General features: G+C 38.1%; 1 protein-coding gene across 1 annotated transcript in view; it reads left to right on the top strand.

Moving 5' to 3' along the window:
- Positions 1-747: 747 nt before the first annotated feature.
- The window catches only part of LOC121910107 (F-BAR and double SH3 domains protein 2-like), a 38,660-nt gene continuing 22,331 nt past the window's right edge, over positions 748-17,076 (top strand). The window contains exons 1-5 of the mRNA XM_042431136.1: positions 748-977; positions 4,114-4,211; positions 7,943-7,988; positions 15,016-15,092; positions 16,384-16,528. Of these exons, the coding sequence (XP_042287070.1) occupies positions 957-977; positions 4,114-4,211; positions 7,943-7,988; positions 15,016-15,092; positions 16,384-16,528 (387 nt within the window). The 5' untranslated portion in view covers positions 748-956. The remainder of the gene's footprint in view (positions 978-4,113; positions 4,212-7,942; positions 7,989-15,015; positions 15,093-16,383; positions 16,529-17,076) is intronic.

Here is a 17,076-nt window from a genome sequence, read left to right as displayed (position 1 = left end):
AGGTTGCATTATTACTGATTAATATAATATATTTTATATATAATAATAATTAGTAGTAGTAGTAGTAGTAATAGTAATAGTAGTTTGATTTTGTCTGGTAATCAGTAGTGAATTACTATTTAATTTGTAGAAATTGTCTTGTGTTGCTGTTATGTTGCATGTTGTTATGTTCCTCTACTAAACTCTCAACAAGGCATTTCTATAAACTAGTGAGTATACTCAATGACTGTTCCCTGTATAAACAAAGGTCAAAACAATCTATACAGCATTGTTAAAATCTATATATAGATTTTATTCCACATTTTAGCTCCTTGGTGTATTTGTTTGTATGTTGTTCTATGTTACTGTGTTGTTTTTTTCTATGGAATTAATAAAGTTGTTTTGAGTTGAGTTGAGCATTGTAATTGATTAATATAACATATTTTATATATAATAATAATAATTATTATTATTATTAATAGTAGTGGTAGTTATAGTATGATATTGTCTGATAAAAAGTAGTGATTTATTATTAAATTAGTATATAATTACATTTACTATTGGATTGTTTTATATGCATTAGAGTGTTGGACTGTGATTTATTCTGATTGATAAATTAATCTTATTTATTAAAAACTACATTGAAAGCAGACACGGATCAACTTTTATTTTGAAGATTATTCCCGGAAGTAGTATTTTATACTGCAAAATGCATTTTAACTTGGAAAAAAAAGCTTCCGGAAGTCTTCTACCTTGTCGTGTCTCGCGCTTGACGCGTATGTTTTCTGTTCCCCGGGGTCACAGTGTTTTCAACGGGACGCAACTTACTACTTTACCGGGACTCGCCATGGCCGCTTGACCCGGGGGGGACTGGAATACCTTTTTTTTTCTTTAGCCGTCATTCGCTCGAAACATTTATACAAACTTTTCCAGATAAACTTTCGTCTTTTGTGTAGTTTTTATGTCAAGAAATAAGGATGCAACCCCCACCGAGAAAGGTGAGTTTTTTTTTCCCCCCCCTCTTCAGTTGTAGCCTCCAAAGCTAACGTTACTCGTCTGGAAACGTTCACGACGAGCTGGTGCATATTTAATGGTTGAAAATGTTACGCTTTGTTGCTGGTCGCCCGGCTCAAACGACAAACTCCCCACTTTTTTTTATACTGCATACGTGTACTACTTTGTTGTTTTTGCCAGTTAAATTTACTCCTGCTGTTTCTTTAAATAGCAGCGAAGGGAGAAAACTTGTAAAAAAAAAAAAAAAAAAAAAAGAAAGGAGTCCCATGTGCCGCAATTTTTTAGGGAGAATAGCCCCGTTAACGTGCCCCGCTTCTTCCTCCAATGGAGACCGTCCTGCCAAAGAGCATTCAAAATATGACCGTTTTAAACCGTTTATCATGTAGAGGAAGCGTGTACGTGTTTACAACATTTTTCTTACGTTAGGAAATAACGTTACCGAGCTGTTGTGTTAAATCGGCTCGCGAGTGATTCAGAAAGCAGCACTAAAGTTCAAGTAAATATCACTGCGGCTCATGCTAGTCCTGCAGCCGTCCGCGGTCCAGACCAGACCAGAGGGGAGCCGGGTAGAGGCAGCAGCAGCAGGCAGTTAAAAAAAAAAGTTAAGATTTCACTTAAGTTAAAAGAGATTTCAAACTTTTATCTGCGCCGATTTTGAGATCGGATCCACATTTATGTAAAAAGAAGTCTCGGTTTAATCAGCGCTCTGTATTTATGTATGTTTGGAGCTATGAAACATAAAATTGACAGATTTCTGGATGTAGTTTGGTGTATTTTTTCTAGAGGAGAAAGAAAGAAAAACAGTCGTCGTTTTTTTTTTTTGTTTTTTTTTTTTAAAAAGAGTATTTGAATTTTAGAATAACCTACTAAGCGCAAGAGAAAACTATATTTTAAAGTTTTTTTTAAGTAAAGAAAGAAACATAAAAACACAAGTCTGGTACCGCACGAAAAAAAATGTTCATGTGGGATCATATTTCAATAACATGGCTCAACAGCACAGAAAATTGACTATTTGTACCCCAGTAGGTTTTGCAAAGAAATGCAGTTTAATGGGGGTTTTTTTGTTTGTTTTGTTTTGAGGGCTATTTGAAGATGTTTATGGATCATAAATCAATGTGTTTGAACATTTAAATCGCCTTGTATGAGGGGAAGTTTTTTTTTAAAATCATATTCATAATTTCTTCTGAATATCATGAAGTTAAAGCTGACATATTGATAGTTGATTCAAACAGCGTGTACCCTAACAGATATAGATTTCAACTATGATTAAATTGGACTACTGATATATTAAAAATATATAAATCACAGAAAAATAAACCCTTAAAGACTCCTTAACTTGGCTGACTTATTGATAGGTTAATCCACAGTTTGCAGTGTCTCCATCTTTATTCTGATTGCAATTATTCAAATTTAATCTGACTCATAATAGAAATAAGGAAGTACAAAGCTGTTTTCCTGTTGACAACCCTCCCAGTTATCAGTAACAAGACCTGCTCACTGCACTTCATTATTGATCTCATGGCCAGTTAGAAACCCACAGTGACTGACTATCACCTGGTACTAGCTACTGCTTGATAATTAGTAGAGTTGATTCATTTTTTTTAGTAATAGCCAAGTTTAAAATCAAGAGATGAGTTAGTCTTGGTCAAATAAAAATACTGCATAGCCACGAAAGAAGTGGAATATTTCATATAATCTTATTGAATTAACTCTTAACATGAGAGGATGTGAAGTTGTCCCACATGTAATTAATATCCTGCTTGAGGCTCATGTTAAAGTTGAAGTTTAGGACTTTTACTACATTTTACATTTTTAATCGTTCAATTTCTGGTGTCGGTTGGTTTCCGGGGAGAGTAATAATGCCGTCATTAAATATACGGCTGTTCCTTAGATAACCTTTTTGTTTGTTTGTGTTCCTGTTTGTTCTGTGTTTTTGCACGTCCACGTTTTATGTTTATATTTAAAATCTGTGTGCTTTTGTTTGTTAAGTTTTCCTGGTGAATGTGTGGGAAAGTGTGTGATATATGTAGGTTGTTTTATTACAAACTACAGTATTATCATTCTTGTGTTATTGGCTCTTCAGTATTAGAGAGCGAGAGACACTTTGAATTCACTAAATCATGCACTCAATTCCAATTTTACTTACTTTTGGCAGAAACTAATGATTATTTTCAATATTTATTCATCTACTGGTGTTTTTCTCCGTTCACTGATAAGTCGTTTGGTCTATAAAACATCAGAAAACAGTGGAAAAGCCCAAAATGATGTCATCAGATTGCTTGTTTTATCCAACCAGCGGTTCAAAACCTAAAAATATTCAGTTTACTAACACATAAGACAAACAAGCAGCAGCAAATTTGCACATTGGAGAAGCTACAACTAGTGAATATTTGAATGAATGGGTTTGAGGCTGAACAGGGAAGTTAGAAAGTAGTGTTTTCATACAGAATAACACCAGCCATAGACTTTTAATCTAGAAGAGCTAGTATAAAGAACCCAAATATTGTTTCCTTAAAATTATGATTGGGGTCAATAAATCATACTTAAAACTAAAAAAAATCACAGAAAGTAACCCCTAGAAGACTTTTTGACTTGGCTGACATATTGATGGATGATTCCAGCAACAGGTGTCTTGATTTTACTTATTGTAAAACTGGGTTTTTATGAACAAGAAGGTATTTATATGGCATGAAAATAGATTTTAATTTCTGGAGATAGAGCGATATCACACAAAATCCACAACTTTTATTGTTTACGTCTTCATTTTAATTGTGATTATTGCAATTTCCTGTGGTTCATTAACTAAATAAGGAAGAAAAAAAGCTTGTTTTCCTGTTGACCACACTCCCAGTGATCAGTAATGAGACCTGGTCACTGCACTTCATGATTTATCTTACAGCCAGTCAGGAACCCAGAGGGACCGACTATCACCTGGCGACGCTACTGCTTGATAATGAGTGCAGCTTGTTATCTAGAGTCATCAGTACACCTGCAGGAATCATTTTTATCAAACGCCTCTGTGGTTTTCTCAGTCTCTTTGAATCAGCTGAAGAAAAACATCTTTTTTTTTCTTTTCTTTTTTTTTTTAAATAAGCCATCTTTTCTTCCACCCTCCTCCAGGTCCGGGTTACCCAGGAGCTGAAACACACTCATGCAGAGCAGATGAGCAGATTACACATCAAACACCAGACAGAGTGTGACCTCCTGGAAGACCTCAGGTGAGCAGCCAGTGGTCCAGTTGTAGACAAGGTGGATTGCAGATGACTGTACAGTATTTGCCTGAATATAAGATCGTCCCCCTGTTTCCAGCAAAAGATACAAAACACTTTTTTCGTGAAAATGAAATACAAAATTCTTCCATTAAAGCAGAAATTAAACTCCTGTCTGGCCCTCGAAGGAGTCAGGATACTTTTCTCCTGCTGTTTTGTTGAGCTTCAAATCATGACATTCAGTAAATAATTATAACTAATTTATATAACTTAATTATAATCAATTATAGAGTTGCGAGTGGGAGGGGGAGCTCATTCCAGAAGTGTATTTCCCCGTTCTGTATTCCCATTTCAGATTTTTCTATCAACGATCTTAACATAGAGACACAGGACTTTCCCAGATCATGTAAAGATCCAGTATGTTTATATTACGACCACCAGTTAAAATGATTTCAACTTCATGTCTGAGAAATCACATTTTGTCAGTGATTTTGGCAGACGGCGAAGACTACTACAATACCCATGAGCCTCGGCTGCCGTTGTTATTGAGAGGAAGCCATGAGCGCGAATCAGAGTGTAGTTAATTTAAAACGCTTTGTCATTGAAACTGTAAACAATAACCATAACCAGAAATTAAAAATGAACTGATTCAAGCTGCAGGTTGTAAAATCAGTTTTCTCTTTAGCTTCTCTTCGCCGTTAGCGGCACACACGACTGAAGTTTTAAGCTTGGTGATTGGCTGTTTCTTGCTGAAATGCACCTTGGGAGCCGTAGTTCCCTTCCCTTCTACCCCAAAATCTTTATGTACACAGTCTTGTTCCTTCGTTTTAAAGAAAGTTAACTTTATTTGATTATTCAGTCGACAGAAAATTCATCGCCAACTATTTTGATAATTGATTCATTGTTTTAAGTCATTTTTTTAAAGAAAAAATACAAAAATTCTGTGGTTCCAGCTTCTTAAATGTGAATATTTTCTGGTATCTTTAGTCCTCTATGACAGAAAACTGAATATCTTTTGGTTATTGATGGTTGGTCGGGACAAAACAAGACATTTGAAGACATCAGGTTGGGTTTTGAGAAACAGTGATTGACCATTTTCTGACACTTTAAAGACCAAACGGCAAATCGATTGATCAAGAAAATAATTGACAGACTAATTGAGGATGAAAATAATCATTTAAATGTATAGATAAACCTGTTTTTCCACCAACAATATGATGCAGTTTGTTTTCTTATGTAGTTGCAGAATTGATTAATTGAACACCAACTGTCTGTTGCTTTAATTCTAAACAAATATAAATAACTGTAAACTATGTATTTAAAAGTTAGTGTACGATAACAGTGATATTTATAGAACAAATCCAAATCCAGCCGTAAACACTAATCGTAGAAAACACAGACAGCACTTTGTTGAGATGCGTAGGCATTTTAAAGGTTGAAAAGCCAGAGGTTGTGGTTGTGTTTTCAGCCTTAGTGTTGGGTTGACTTGACAGCCTACTGGCTCCCCACTTCCTGTCTGTGGTTGGTGGCAGAGCTCTGAACAGCTGGAGGTTAAGGTCATAGAGAGCTGCCAGATGTTCTGACTGCCCTGAATCTCTCATGGTGGGAGGCTCAGCAACACAACTCTGCCAGAAACAATGTCAAACTTGATCGGTACAGGATTCGAAAGATCCTGGACGAGAAATGATTCAGCAAACTGGAAATTGCATTGAGTTGTCAGCAAAAGCTCTGTTTCGGAGGGGAAAATGACAGGAAGTGAGAGTGGGAGCAGTGGAAGAGTGGCAGGCAGCCTTTGGAAATGCAGAGAAGAGGAAGAGAGGGAAGCTCCCAGGAAGTAAGCCAGATTGTTTAGAGTCGGGGTGGAGCATGGCCGCCAAGTCTTGACATGTTTTAATGACATAATGATGTTTTTTTTTTTGCTGCAGTCACGTTTTTCCCAGGGCACTGACCTCTCTTCTTTTCTTAGATTTGTGGAAATTTATCTTGAGATGTCATTAGCTTTGTTCCTGTGGTTGTAAATCAGCCCAGAATCAGTAACACACCAGTATAAAAACCGTGTTTGTCGACATTCCTCAGCACATTTTATGATTTGTACTTGTGTCACGAAACAAGCCAAACATTTCCAGCTATTTAAAACATTAGCTTGTACACCTTTATCCATTAGAGAAGAGACAGCGTCAGTGAATCAAAACTGACTGAAACGCTACCAAATGGATTAGAAGTAGACAAAGTAAGCTGTTGTAAAACTAGCTCCACAGAATAACTCCTGGATTTCATTGAACAGGAAAAATCACTCAACGCTCAAAGAGCTCATGATTTAAGACTTAAAGTTCAGAGAGGACTTGTGTCGGAGTGTATTATTAGAAATATCCACGTTAAGCAACACAGGAAGAGGGAGGCAGCTGATAAGATGAAGAGGAAAAACATAAAAACAGTCAGTTTAGACAGACAGCAGGGAGACGCAAAGGAGGAGGTTTTATTATAATCTGTGGTGGAATTATTGGTTAATATACAATAATAAAATATAAAACAAATGCAATGATTCAAGACAACAAAGCTGTGAAATGAAGAGTCATAATTAATTTCATTTGATTATTCCAGTTTGCCAATATGAACATCTATTTATACCGTCATCACAGCCAGACTTGTATTGATGAATATCTCTTAAAAATGCTTCTGGCTGAAGCGAGCTGGTGGTGCAACGATTTAAGGCGTTGTCTAGAGTTGCAGTGTTGTTGCATGTTGTTCTGCATCTTTCTCTGTCTTCATTTCCTGTCATCTTGCTACTGTTGCCTTTCTAATAAAGGCATAAACTGCCCCCAAAATATTTAAATAAATACTTGTGGTTGCTGGTGAGATAGAGCCATAACATGAAAATGGCTGCAGGAAAACTCCCTCCAACCACAGACGGTTGCAGTGGTCAATGAAATAAAATATATGGAGTAGCTGACCTTTAAAGGAATAGTTCAACATTTTGGGAAATACGCTGATCCCTTTCTTGCAGAGAGTTACATGAGAATATCAATACGACTCATTTCTGTTCACCAGATATGAAGCGAGAGAACTTGTTAGTTTAGCATAAAGACTAGAAACAAGGTGAAACTGCTAAAATCTACTTACTTTCATGTCTTGGACAGATAATGAGAGCGGTACCGATTAGGGCTGCAAATAATGATTCTTTTCATCATTGATTAATCTGCTGATTATTTTGATTAATTGATTAATGGTTTAGTTTATAAAATGTGAAAAAACTGTGTTCAGGATTTCTCAGAGCTCACAGTGAAGTCTTCAATTTGCTTATTTTGTCGGACCAACCGTCCAAAACCTAAAGATTTTTAATTTACTGTCACACGGGAAAAAAAAAACAGCAAATCCTCACATTTGAGACACTGAAACCAGAGAATATTTTTATTTTTTAACTTATTTTTGGCTTGAAAAATGATGATGATTGTTCGATTATCAAAATAATTGCCGATTCATTTTCTGTTGATCAGCTAATTGATTAATCAACTAATCGTTGCAGCTCTAATATCAATCCTCTCGTATAAATTCCCCCAAAACATATCTGTCAAACTATTCCTTCATGAACTATGAAGGAATAGTTAAAGCTACACTATAACATTTGTATTTTTATTTCTGAGATACATATTTACATACATATATAGATGCATACAGTTGTTTTTTGCCTCATCCTTTATTGTGACTTCATCATTCACATTCACTCCTTTTCTCCTCTTCAGGACTTTTAGCCAAAAGAGGGCGGCTGTAGAGAGGGACTACGCCCAGGTAAGTAAATCTGTCGTCTTTCTCACAGAGCAACTGATGCTTGTCAACATCATCGCTATCCTGCCTTGTCATTTGCGTTACTAAAAATATCTATTTTTTTATGATATTGTCTTCTAAAGACATCATATGACAGTCGGGTTGAGGATGTGGTCCTAAGAAAGCTTTTAGTTCTCATGTGGTCAGATAACTCATTATGGTAACCAGCCACAGAAAAAAACACCACAACAGAAAGAGAGAGAGGCTTAATCCAAATGTCCGGACTTCACCGCACTCGCAGGCTTTGCAGACTTTGCAGGCACGTTCCCGGGAAGTCTACGAGTGCTGAGGGCTGGCCAAATCAGCAATGCATCAAGCCCACAAGGGGCCTCAAGAGGACTTTGTGCAGACTCGCAGAGAGTCTGCCTGGGGTGCAGACTTCACTAGCCTTTGCTCAGAAAATTACCCATAATTCTGCAGCAATGGGCTATAAAGTGATGATGTAAAAGAGAATAATAATACTAATTATTATTATCATCAATAATAAAAAACCCAATAATTGTCATAATAATAATAATAATAATAATAATAACAATAATAATAGGCCATTTAAAATATTTACTTTGACATTTGCTTTTTTCACTTTTGCTGTATAAATGAATTGATGCAGTGAGGTATAATATACACACAGAATGATAGACCTATAGGCTTAATTACTGGGATTTGTTTATTATAATCTGCTAAACTAGACGAGCAAAGGTTGGTTTAAAATGTGAAGGTCCTCAGTTGAGGATTTAATGTGAATATAACGTAAACAGTAAGTCAGAAAAGTGTTCCAGTGCACACCAGGATAACTAGGATAGACACTATCTATTAAGGTATGACATTAAAAAACAAAAGGAGTATTAACAGTGTTTTGCAGTTGATGTAAAGTGAAAATCTCACTGAGCGTTTCTGACCAGATTTGTTGAGAGTAAAGCAGCAGACCTGCACATAACAAAACCACCAGGAGCCGTTCACAAAAACACTTTGAAATTAGTTACAGGGTCAGGAATTTCAATTTATCTCCATGGAAACACAAGAGGTCTTAAGTTCTGTCTCAGAGCGCGTTTTTATCCCCTCGTAGACTTGACATGATGTCAGTGAACGCGTCACGGTACGTACGACTGAAGTCCGTAAGTCCGGATTCAGCCGGAGGCGACATCCAGTAGTGATCCACTGGCTGGTTTCCTCCTCGCTGTGTTGTTTTTGCCCGCAGCTTCCTGGAGACATCAATCGACTGTCTGAAAAACCCCCGTCTCTCTTCGTCGGCTCTGTTCTGGCTTTTGCAGTCCTGTGAGGAATGTCCAGCGCCGCTGTGAAGAGAGGAGGCACGTCTGTACTTATCCAACTAGCATGTCTGTTTGCCCATGTGGTCGTGAGCTGGGCCAGCTTGAATACATTACATTATTTATAGTATGTGTATATGTACTCATGGGGCTGTACAGCAGACATATATGGGTTTAATCATACACTTTATATTGATTAAAGCCAGTCAAACTCTGAAATGTAGGAAGATTTAAAAAGCATTTCTCTCCAGTCAAGAGAAACTAAAAGAGGGAAAGGATATGTATGAAAATCTCTGATAACCTGTTTGTACATTATTTATGTTATTGTGTCACCTTGCATAAAAGATTTACATCGTCTCCGATCGAGGAGAGAGACTAAACTCTGCACAGAAGAGAAGCTCAGAGAGTGTCACTGATCCAGCAGAAAAAGTGCATCTGTAATTATTGAAATTAGTTGAACCAGGGCAGCAAAAAAGTGAATGTTTCTTTTGTCTGGTACACATCCTCCTGGACTAATTATTGATCGGCTACACAGACCACTTAAAATTGAGAGTATGTGTCCAGCAGCTGGATCATTAATGTAGTTATCAACTGGTCTATAAGCAGACAGGAAAGAGAATTAACAATGTTATGTTCATCGCTGGCATATTTTCAAGGTCTAGGTACAAAAAGTAGGGATCCGAGTCCGATCTGATGTGATCTATATTTACAGCATGAATCTGAAATAACAGGTGCAACCCACCGACTTTGGCACCATTTTTTCACAGGCTACTTAATTAAAATATGGAAGGTCTTTTCTTTGTTTTTATTGGATTGTTGTCTATTGATTTCTCTAAATTATGTTAGCTTGTTTGAGGAGGTCTGTTGTATAAACCTGTGGCCTCTTTATTTTTATCATCTGGATTTTATTGCAGTCTTATGTGTGTGTGTGCAAATTAAATTAATAAATTATCCTAAAGGCCCTTTTTCAAAACTATTCAGTTGATCAGCTTAAGTTATTGATATGATATGAATGAAAGTTTAACTGGAGAACGTGACTCCTGATGCGAGAGACAGAGAAGATGTGTCACTCTGATGGAATAATTGGAAACTACAGAAACAACCGCAATTAAACGAGGTGTTACAGACTGATCTTTGGCTGAGTGCAGCCGCCGGCTTGCAGAGAGCACACAAACTGGGCAACAGCCAAATTCAGTTTTGGCCTGTAACCGCAATACTCAGAGAATTGATTGTTAATTAACAGCAGCCGGCCGAGACGTTTGTCATTTTGAACCGGTGAAAGCAACGCTCAAAAATGAGAGATGAGAAGCTGCCACCTGCATGTTTTGTACGCTGCTACTCTTTGGCAATGAGAGAGAGAGAGAGAGAGAGAGAGAGAGAGAGCTGTAGTCGGAGTTCAGTGAGTCAAAAGAGTTTTCTCTGGATTTTTTTGACATAGATCATGATTTGACAGATGAAAGTGCCCATAGGGATTTCAATTTTATACCAAGATGGAACAAAAAGATGAAAAATAAAGGCTGTGATAAATGACAGTGTGTGTTTTCGTAGGCCTGGAACGATGCTTATCTCCCGATTCGATACTATCAAGATACTTGGATGAATAGAAAAGGCGGCACTATTTTCAGTCTCCTGCTCCAGTAGACTGTTTGCCAAACCATCGACTGGTCTCCTTACTCCACTGAAACACAATATGAAATATAACTGGTAGATGGTCCATAACCTTTTCATTTTAAAAAGCTAACAGCACTAATTAATGAATCTGAAAGCATCTTACAGTCTTCTGCCTGTATGAGAATAACAAACTGAGGGGGAGGCGGGGTGCTCTGCTGTGTTGTTACTATCGTCATGTCTCCAGCAGCAGAGAGCAGCCTCTCTGCTGCACCGTCAGCTCCGGGGAAAGACGTTGTCGTCCAAGACGCTGAGCGGACGCAGAGTTTCTGAGGTGAAACCGACTGAGCACCGAGTTACTTTCTTCACCTCAGAGTTGGTTTAAGTTGTTTAATGCTGCAGTGTGTGTTGGTCAGCTGGTCTCGTTTGTTGCTGCTGGAGTTCGCTGCTCCGCTAACGTTAGTGTCTGAGTGACGGCGTAGAAAGTACACAATATACTTCACATTTGTCTCGCAAAGGTGATTATTTAGTCATTAAATCAAAACATGCTTTCAACTGCTGTCTGTTTCGAAGATGAATTACAAGATACCTCCGGTGTGTGTAGACTGTCCGGGTGCTGCGCTGCCCTCACAGATGACCTCTCTTTCGTTCCGTCAACATCACATGCCAGATTTTCAACAAAGGTTGGATAGGCAGGGAAAACCCTGGTCAGTCTATTTTACCAACTAAGACGTCACTTGCACCGGTGCACCCTAATAATTTTTCACACTATAATTTTTACTCTCATATATGAGCAAAATGTTTCCACTTTCGGCTGTCGTAAAGGAGCTGTTGCTTGGACAAAACACTGGAGAGTACAGTATTGACAGGATCGGCTTTATTTTAACCGATATGATCCTTAGGTTCAGCTCGGGACATCTCTAACAAAAAGTGTGTGGGCACATATGGCACATATGTTACACTGTCAGTCACCTGATTTATGGACTGTCCAAGCTCATACAAATGCAGTGTGAATGTGTAACAGAATAGTCAAACTCAGTCATGTGGGTTTCCAGTGGAGGGTTAAGATCAGCGTGCAGGCTGGTCTCTGTAACCCTTTGCATGTGTGTGTTTTTTTTTTTTTAATGTGAATTTTTTGTTCTGAAAGTCAGATTTCATCAGAGCAGAGAACACAACACAGTTCTGTCCTCCACTGCTTAATAGACATGTTGTGCTCTACAGGAAGTGTTTTCAAAGTTGGGTACAAAGAAGATGACATGATGTGAATATGTTATCTCAGAGTCTGGGAAGTTGTTCAGGGCATTTTTCCCAATGTTCCGACATTTTAGAGGCAAAACGATTAACCGATGATGACAATAATTGTTTGAACTGAAACTAAGAAAACATCTTCACTGTGTTCTTTAGTTTCAAAGGTGTTCTGTGTGTCTGGGATGTGCTGTCCGCTAGTTATGTGATCAATTAGACACCCGCTGCCAATGGATGAATCAAAGTGGGTCAGAGTGTGAACTGGAACACTTAGTTCCCTTTGGTTACACCCCCCTCTTTCTTGTTTTTTTCAAATCTCTTCTCTTTACGCGCCTTTTTCTGGGTCTCTTACACCTGCAAGCTGCTTTAGCCATTAGCCGATTGCTATTCAAATCACACAGTGTGATAAAATGTCCTCCTCTGTGTGGCTCTTCCTCTGTCGTCCTCGCATCCCTCCTCCTCCTACCCTTCCCCTGTTCCCATCACACTATTCAGGCGTGTCCGCTAGGGCTAGCTCAGTTGGCGATTCTCTCTCTATCTGATTCCCACAATGGATGGGTTTGTAGCGGCTTTGAAGCTTTGGCAACAAGATCACCAAGACCAACGAGTTCAGAGCCATGGCCGTGCCCGCCTCAGGACTGCATAACAGGGCTCGTCTTTTCAGACTGAACAGAGGAAGGATAGATGGACTCATTTCCTTCACGGGCACTTGTTGGAGTCTAAAGCACACATCACAAAATTAAGGGCAAAAAAAAAAAAAATATGTAAAAACTGGCTTCTCTTTTCAAAGAAGGTGGTAACATAAGTGGAAATCCAGCTTGGATCTGGAGCAACAAATAAAATAAAGAGTCACTTTATGTCCTATGATTCTCTCTAAAGAAGAAGGTTAAAGTAAATGCATAATTCTTGAATTTTATATTCCTATTGAGTGCATCATTTGTATGTAAGTTGGCTACCTTTCACATGCTGTATATGATTACTGCTCTTCTGCACAACAAACACAAAGCTTAAACAAAGTGCAGAATACCTGCACATCCAGTATAAAAGTGAAAAAACTCGATTTTTTTTTTTAACAGCCACACAACCACCATGTGCAGAATACACGCTTTATAGTTTATTGAAGTGGTATTGGGAAAGCAGTTCGGTCGATATGCTGCTGCTCCTCTTTACAAACATAAAGAAATTAACGCTGCATTAATTACATTTAAACACTGGCTATGTTCACATACAGAAAAGAAACTGAGAGAAATCAGAATAAGTTTTTACGCATTGCAGAAACGTTGTTTATTATGAAACTGTGCTGCTGGTCAGTTATCATATTTCATCTCTAACCTTTACTACAGTATCAGTGTAACATGAAGCTGCCAGTATAACTCCATCAGAGGTGCTTTTCAGACGGTCAAATAGCTTCGGACACACTCTCGTTCTGCACCTTTTTCGATGTCAAAATAGGCGGGAGAGTCTGTCTCTGGCAATTTTTGTGCTTCCTTTTGTTATTCTTGACACGACTATTTCTCACTTCTCATGTGAACAACTGAGTGCAAACCTAAGAATACCTCTTAGGAGAGACCACGTGAAAATGCAGTTCCTGTCCCTTCAAGCTTTAAAGAACAAATATATAAAAGATACATATGTCTCAATGACAAAAAGCCATTTCTATTAACAGATAGATGAAGCCAGAAATGTTACATCTTTCATGCATGAAAGGGTCTTTAAATGAACTGACTTTGTGTGGTAATTAATACTTAAAAGGGCAACTCCAACTATTTGATGTTGCACTTACATATAGTTTGGGGAACATTCAAGAGACAGATTTCTTCAAAATGGTCAAAATGCAGCAGCAAAGGCCGAAATATGCTGACTTTTAGTCCCTAATATGGATCAAGCTCCAAAAAGGCTAGATCCTACAATTCCCATAATGCACCTCAAGAGTGTATATTTATCAGGCCCTCCCTGCCTGGTGTACACCCATGTCTTTCAAACTCCACACTCCCAGTTTGGCAGCTTTCTTCACGCATGTTAGTAGGTTTATTGTTTTGTTCATTGTGGTTTAAACCAAATAATTATGGTGATGATTTCCAGTGAATACACAACATTATGAAAGTCTTTGCTAAAACCAATTATATAATGTGACAGAACCCAAACAAAATCATTTCACGCCCATTACAAAACAAAATTGAGATAATTAGATGTGGTTGCAGCAGCTTTTATGGGTCTGGACCATATTAATATCACATAAAAGTGTCAGTCAATCCCACTTAGATCATCTGCACAATGCTAAAACTATGCCAGCTTGTTTCAATCAGTTTCTGCTGGTTATAAAGTACATTTCTCTGACATACCAAACATACACTGAGAGACAGCAAAGATATCCTCCTTACTCTTTTTTTGTTTGTTTGTTTCTCCCGCTGTTTACTCTGCCCGGCTATTTTGGTTCTTAAAAGGTTAACCTCACTGTTGGCCGAGGTGCAGGGACTCAGTTTATCTTCAGGGGTGAATGTGGGCTAAATAAATTACATTTTTATTCCAAAAAAACGAGCCTACGTCAGCATAAAAACCAGCAAGTAAGCCAAACTCTATACTAGGCTCTGACTAACAGGTGAATGAATGAGTCCATGCAGTGTTGAATCACATTGAGATCATTTTAAAAAAAAAAAGTTAAAAGATTTTAACTGACTTTCCTCTCTTGAAGGAAAGAATAAAGTGTGTCTCCTCATGCCTCTGTCCATATGCTCTGGCTCCTCAGTGGTTTATAGGACAAGGTCAGGAGGGGTCACGGTCTTTCAAGCATGTCCCGTGTGAAGAGGAGACACAGGAAATGTGTGTTGGTGTCAGAGGTGAAAGGTCATCCTCTCTTTGTCTTCTTGCAGGCCCTCCAGAAGTTGGCAAATCAGTATCTAAAGAGGGAATGGCCAGACAACCTCTCAGAAGAACAAGCAGATCACAGGTAACTCCTCTCACCAAAGGGAGGATTGTGTGAATCAGTTGTGTCCTCTTAAATTTCATGATGTCTTCTAGGAGGACACATGGCATCTCTGTCAAATCAAATGCTTATTATAGGGTTCTTCATACCTCCAAAGTGACCGCTTGGTTGCATTTTGTCACCGAATTTCAAGATAATTGACAAAAGAAAATGCAGATTAACATGTGTTTCCATCCCCTGCTGTTATGCTAATATTAGGAGTTTGGCTCATCAAGATAAACGGTCGGTGGTGATAATTCACCAGTTAGGTGTCATGAAGAAGACACAATGAGATGACATCATTTAATGATGGAAAAACATGATGGAAATATGACAGTTATGCCTGTTTAATGTATTAATTTGAGGAACGATACATTCTCCTCATCGCTCCACATAGATCTGATGTTTTCGTCTCGTTGGTGGAGTGAAAAATTGAGTGACGTTTAAAGAACAGGTTCACAATATAAAACACTAGTCAGGTGCCTGTATGAACATTTTAAACATGTTTTACTTGCTGTAATAATTCCTAAAAGATCCGTTCTTAATGTGCTCTCCGTGTAAGTGATGGAGGATAAAATCCAGTCCTTGTTTTGTGTAAAAATGTATTCAAAAGTTTATCCGAAGCTTATATGAGGCTTCAGCCGTCCAAATTAGTCAAAGTAAGTGGATATCTCCAAAGGTTGCAGAACAAATTTACCTCTTTTTTTTTTTTTTACAATCCCTCCACCGCAGCTCAACAGGGAAACACAAAGAACAAATTTTATACTTATGAGACTTTAAATTTGACAGATATCCACCTGATTTGACTAATTCGGACGGCTGAAGTCTCATATTAGCTTCAGATAAACTACAAAAAACACATTTTTGCACAAAACAAGATCTGTGGATTTTGTCCTCCATCACTCACATTGAAAGCACATTAGGAAGGGAAACAGGAACTAGCCGGTATGAACAAGAGGAACGATTACAGCGAGAAAAAACTGTCTCTGTTTTCATATGACTGTTGTTTTAAAACAGACATCTGTGAACTTATCCTTTAAGTCACTTGCTGCATGTCATGATTCTTCCCTTTGTTGCATCTTTTATCTTTTACAACTTTTCCACCTTAGCCAGGCTTAAAAACGTTTATGTGAGGTTTGGGCCGTCTGTTTTTTTCATTTCCAGCTACTCCCTCGCCTCTCTGATGGAAACATCAAACAAAAATATATTAAAAATATGATTCATGAGCTGTTTGAAAGAACCTGCATGTGTGTGTGTGTTTGTGTGTTTGACTCAGGAACATATACTGCGTATGGAGGGCCTATTTAGAGGGCACGGTCCAAGTCACCCAGTCCAGAATCAGCGCCTGTGATAACTACAAAGTCCAGGTTGCAGATCCAGCAAAGACAGCCAGACTGCAGAAGGAGCAGCAGCTGAGGAAGGTAATGCATGTCGATCCCCCGACTCTGCTCAGGTTTCAGTCACCTCTGTCCTTTTAATTCACACAGCTGAGTGCAGAAATAGGGGAAAGTGCTCTGACTCTGAAGGAAGGGCAGATAAAATGAAGTTTTAAAGATACTGGTATTGTTTTAGATTAGAACTGCATATAGTAGTAATAGTTTTATGTGTGCAATAAATCACACAGCTCCGTCTTTTTGCACATATGCAGTAGTACGCCGCAACACCTGTAAACAGAATTTGATGTGTAAAATTGGTGGAGTTCCCCTTTTTAAGCTGATTTGCATGTAGCAGGGGAAAACCGAGACAGACTGCAGTCAAATCTGTGCTCTGGCTAATAAAGACACAGACTATATGTGGCTAAATGTAAACAGAAGTGTATTAAATTGCACTTGGACTTTGTCCGGATATGTAACTCTTGAAATAAGTGTGAACGAGGTCTAAATACATGAGTAGTAGTTGCAGAACAAGACAAATTCACATGTTCTTTGTCCTCTGATTATTGTCATTTCAAAGGGGGAACTTTATGTAA

The sequence above is a fragment of the Thunnus maccoyii genome, chromosome 13 (genome assembly GCF_910596095.1).
Source record: "Thunnus maccoyii chromosome 13, fThuMac1.1, whole genome shotgun sequence".
Lineage (NCBI taxonomy): Eukaryota > Metazoa > Chordata > Actinopteri > Scombriformes > Scombridae > Thunnus > Thunnus maccoyii.
The sequence above is the reverse complement of the archived record's forward strand: the minus strand, read 5'-3'. Positions and strand labels throughout refer to the sequence as shown.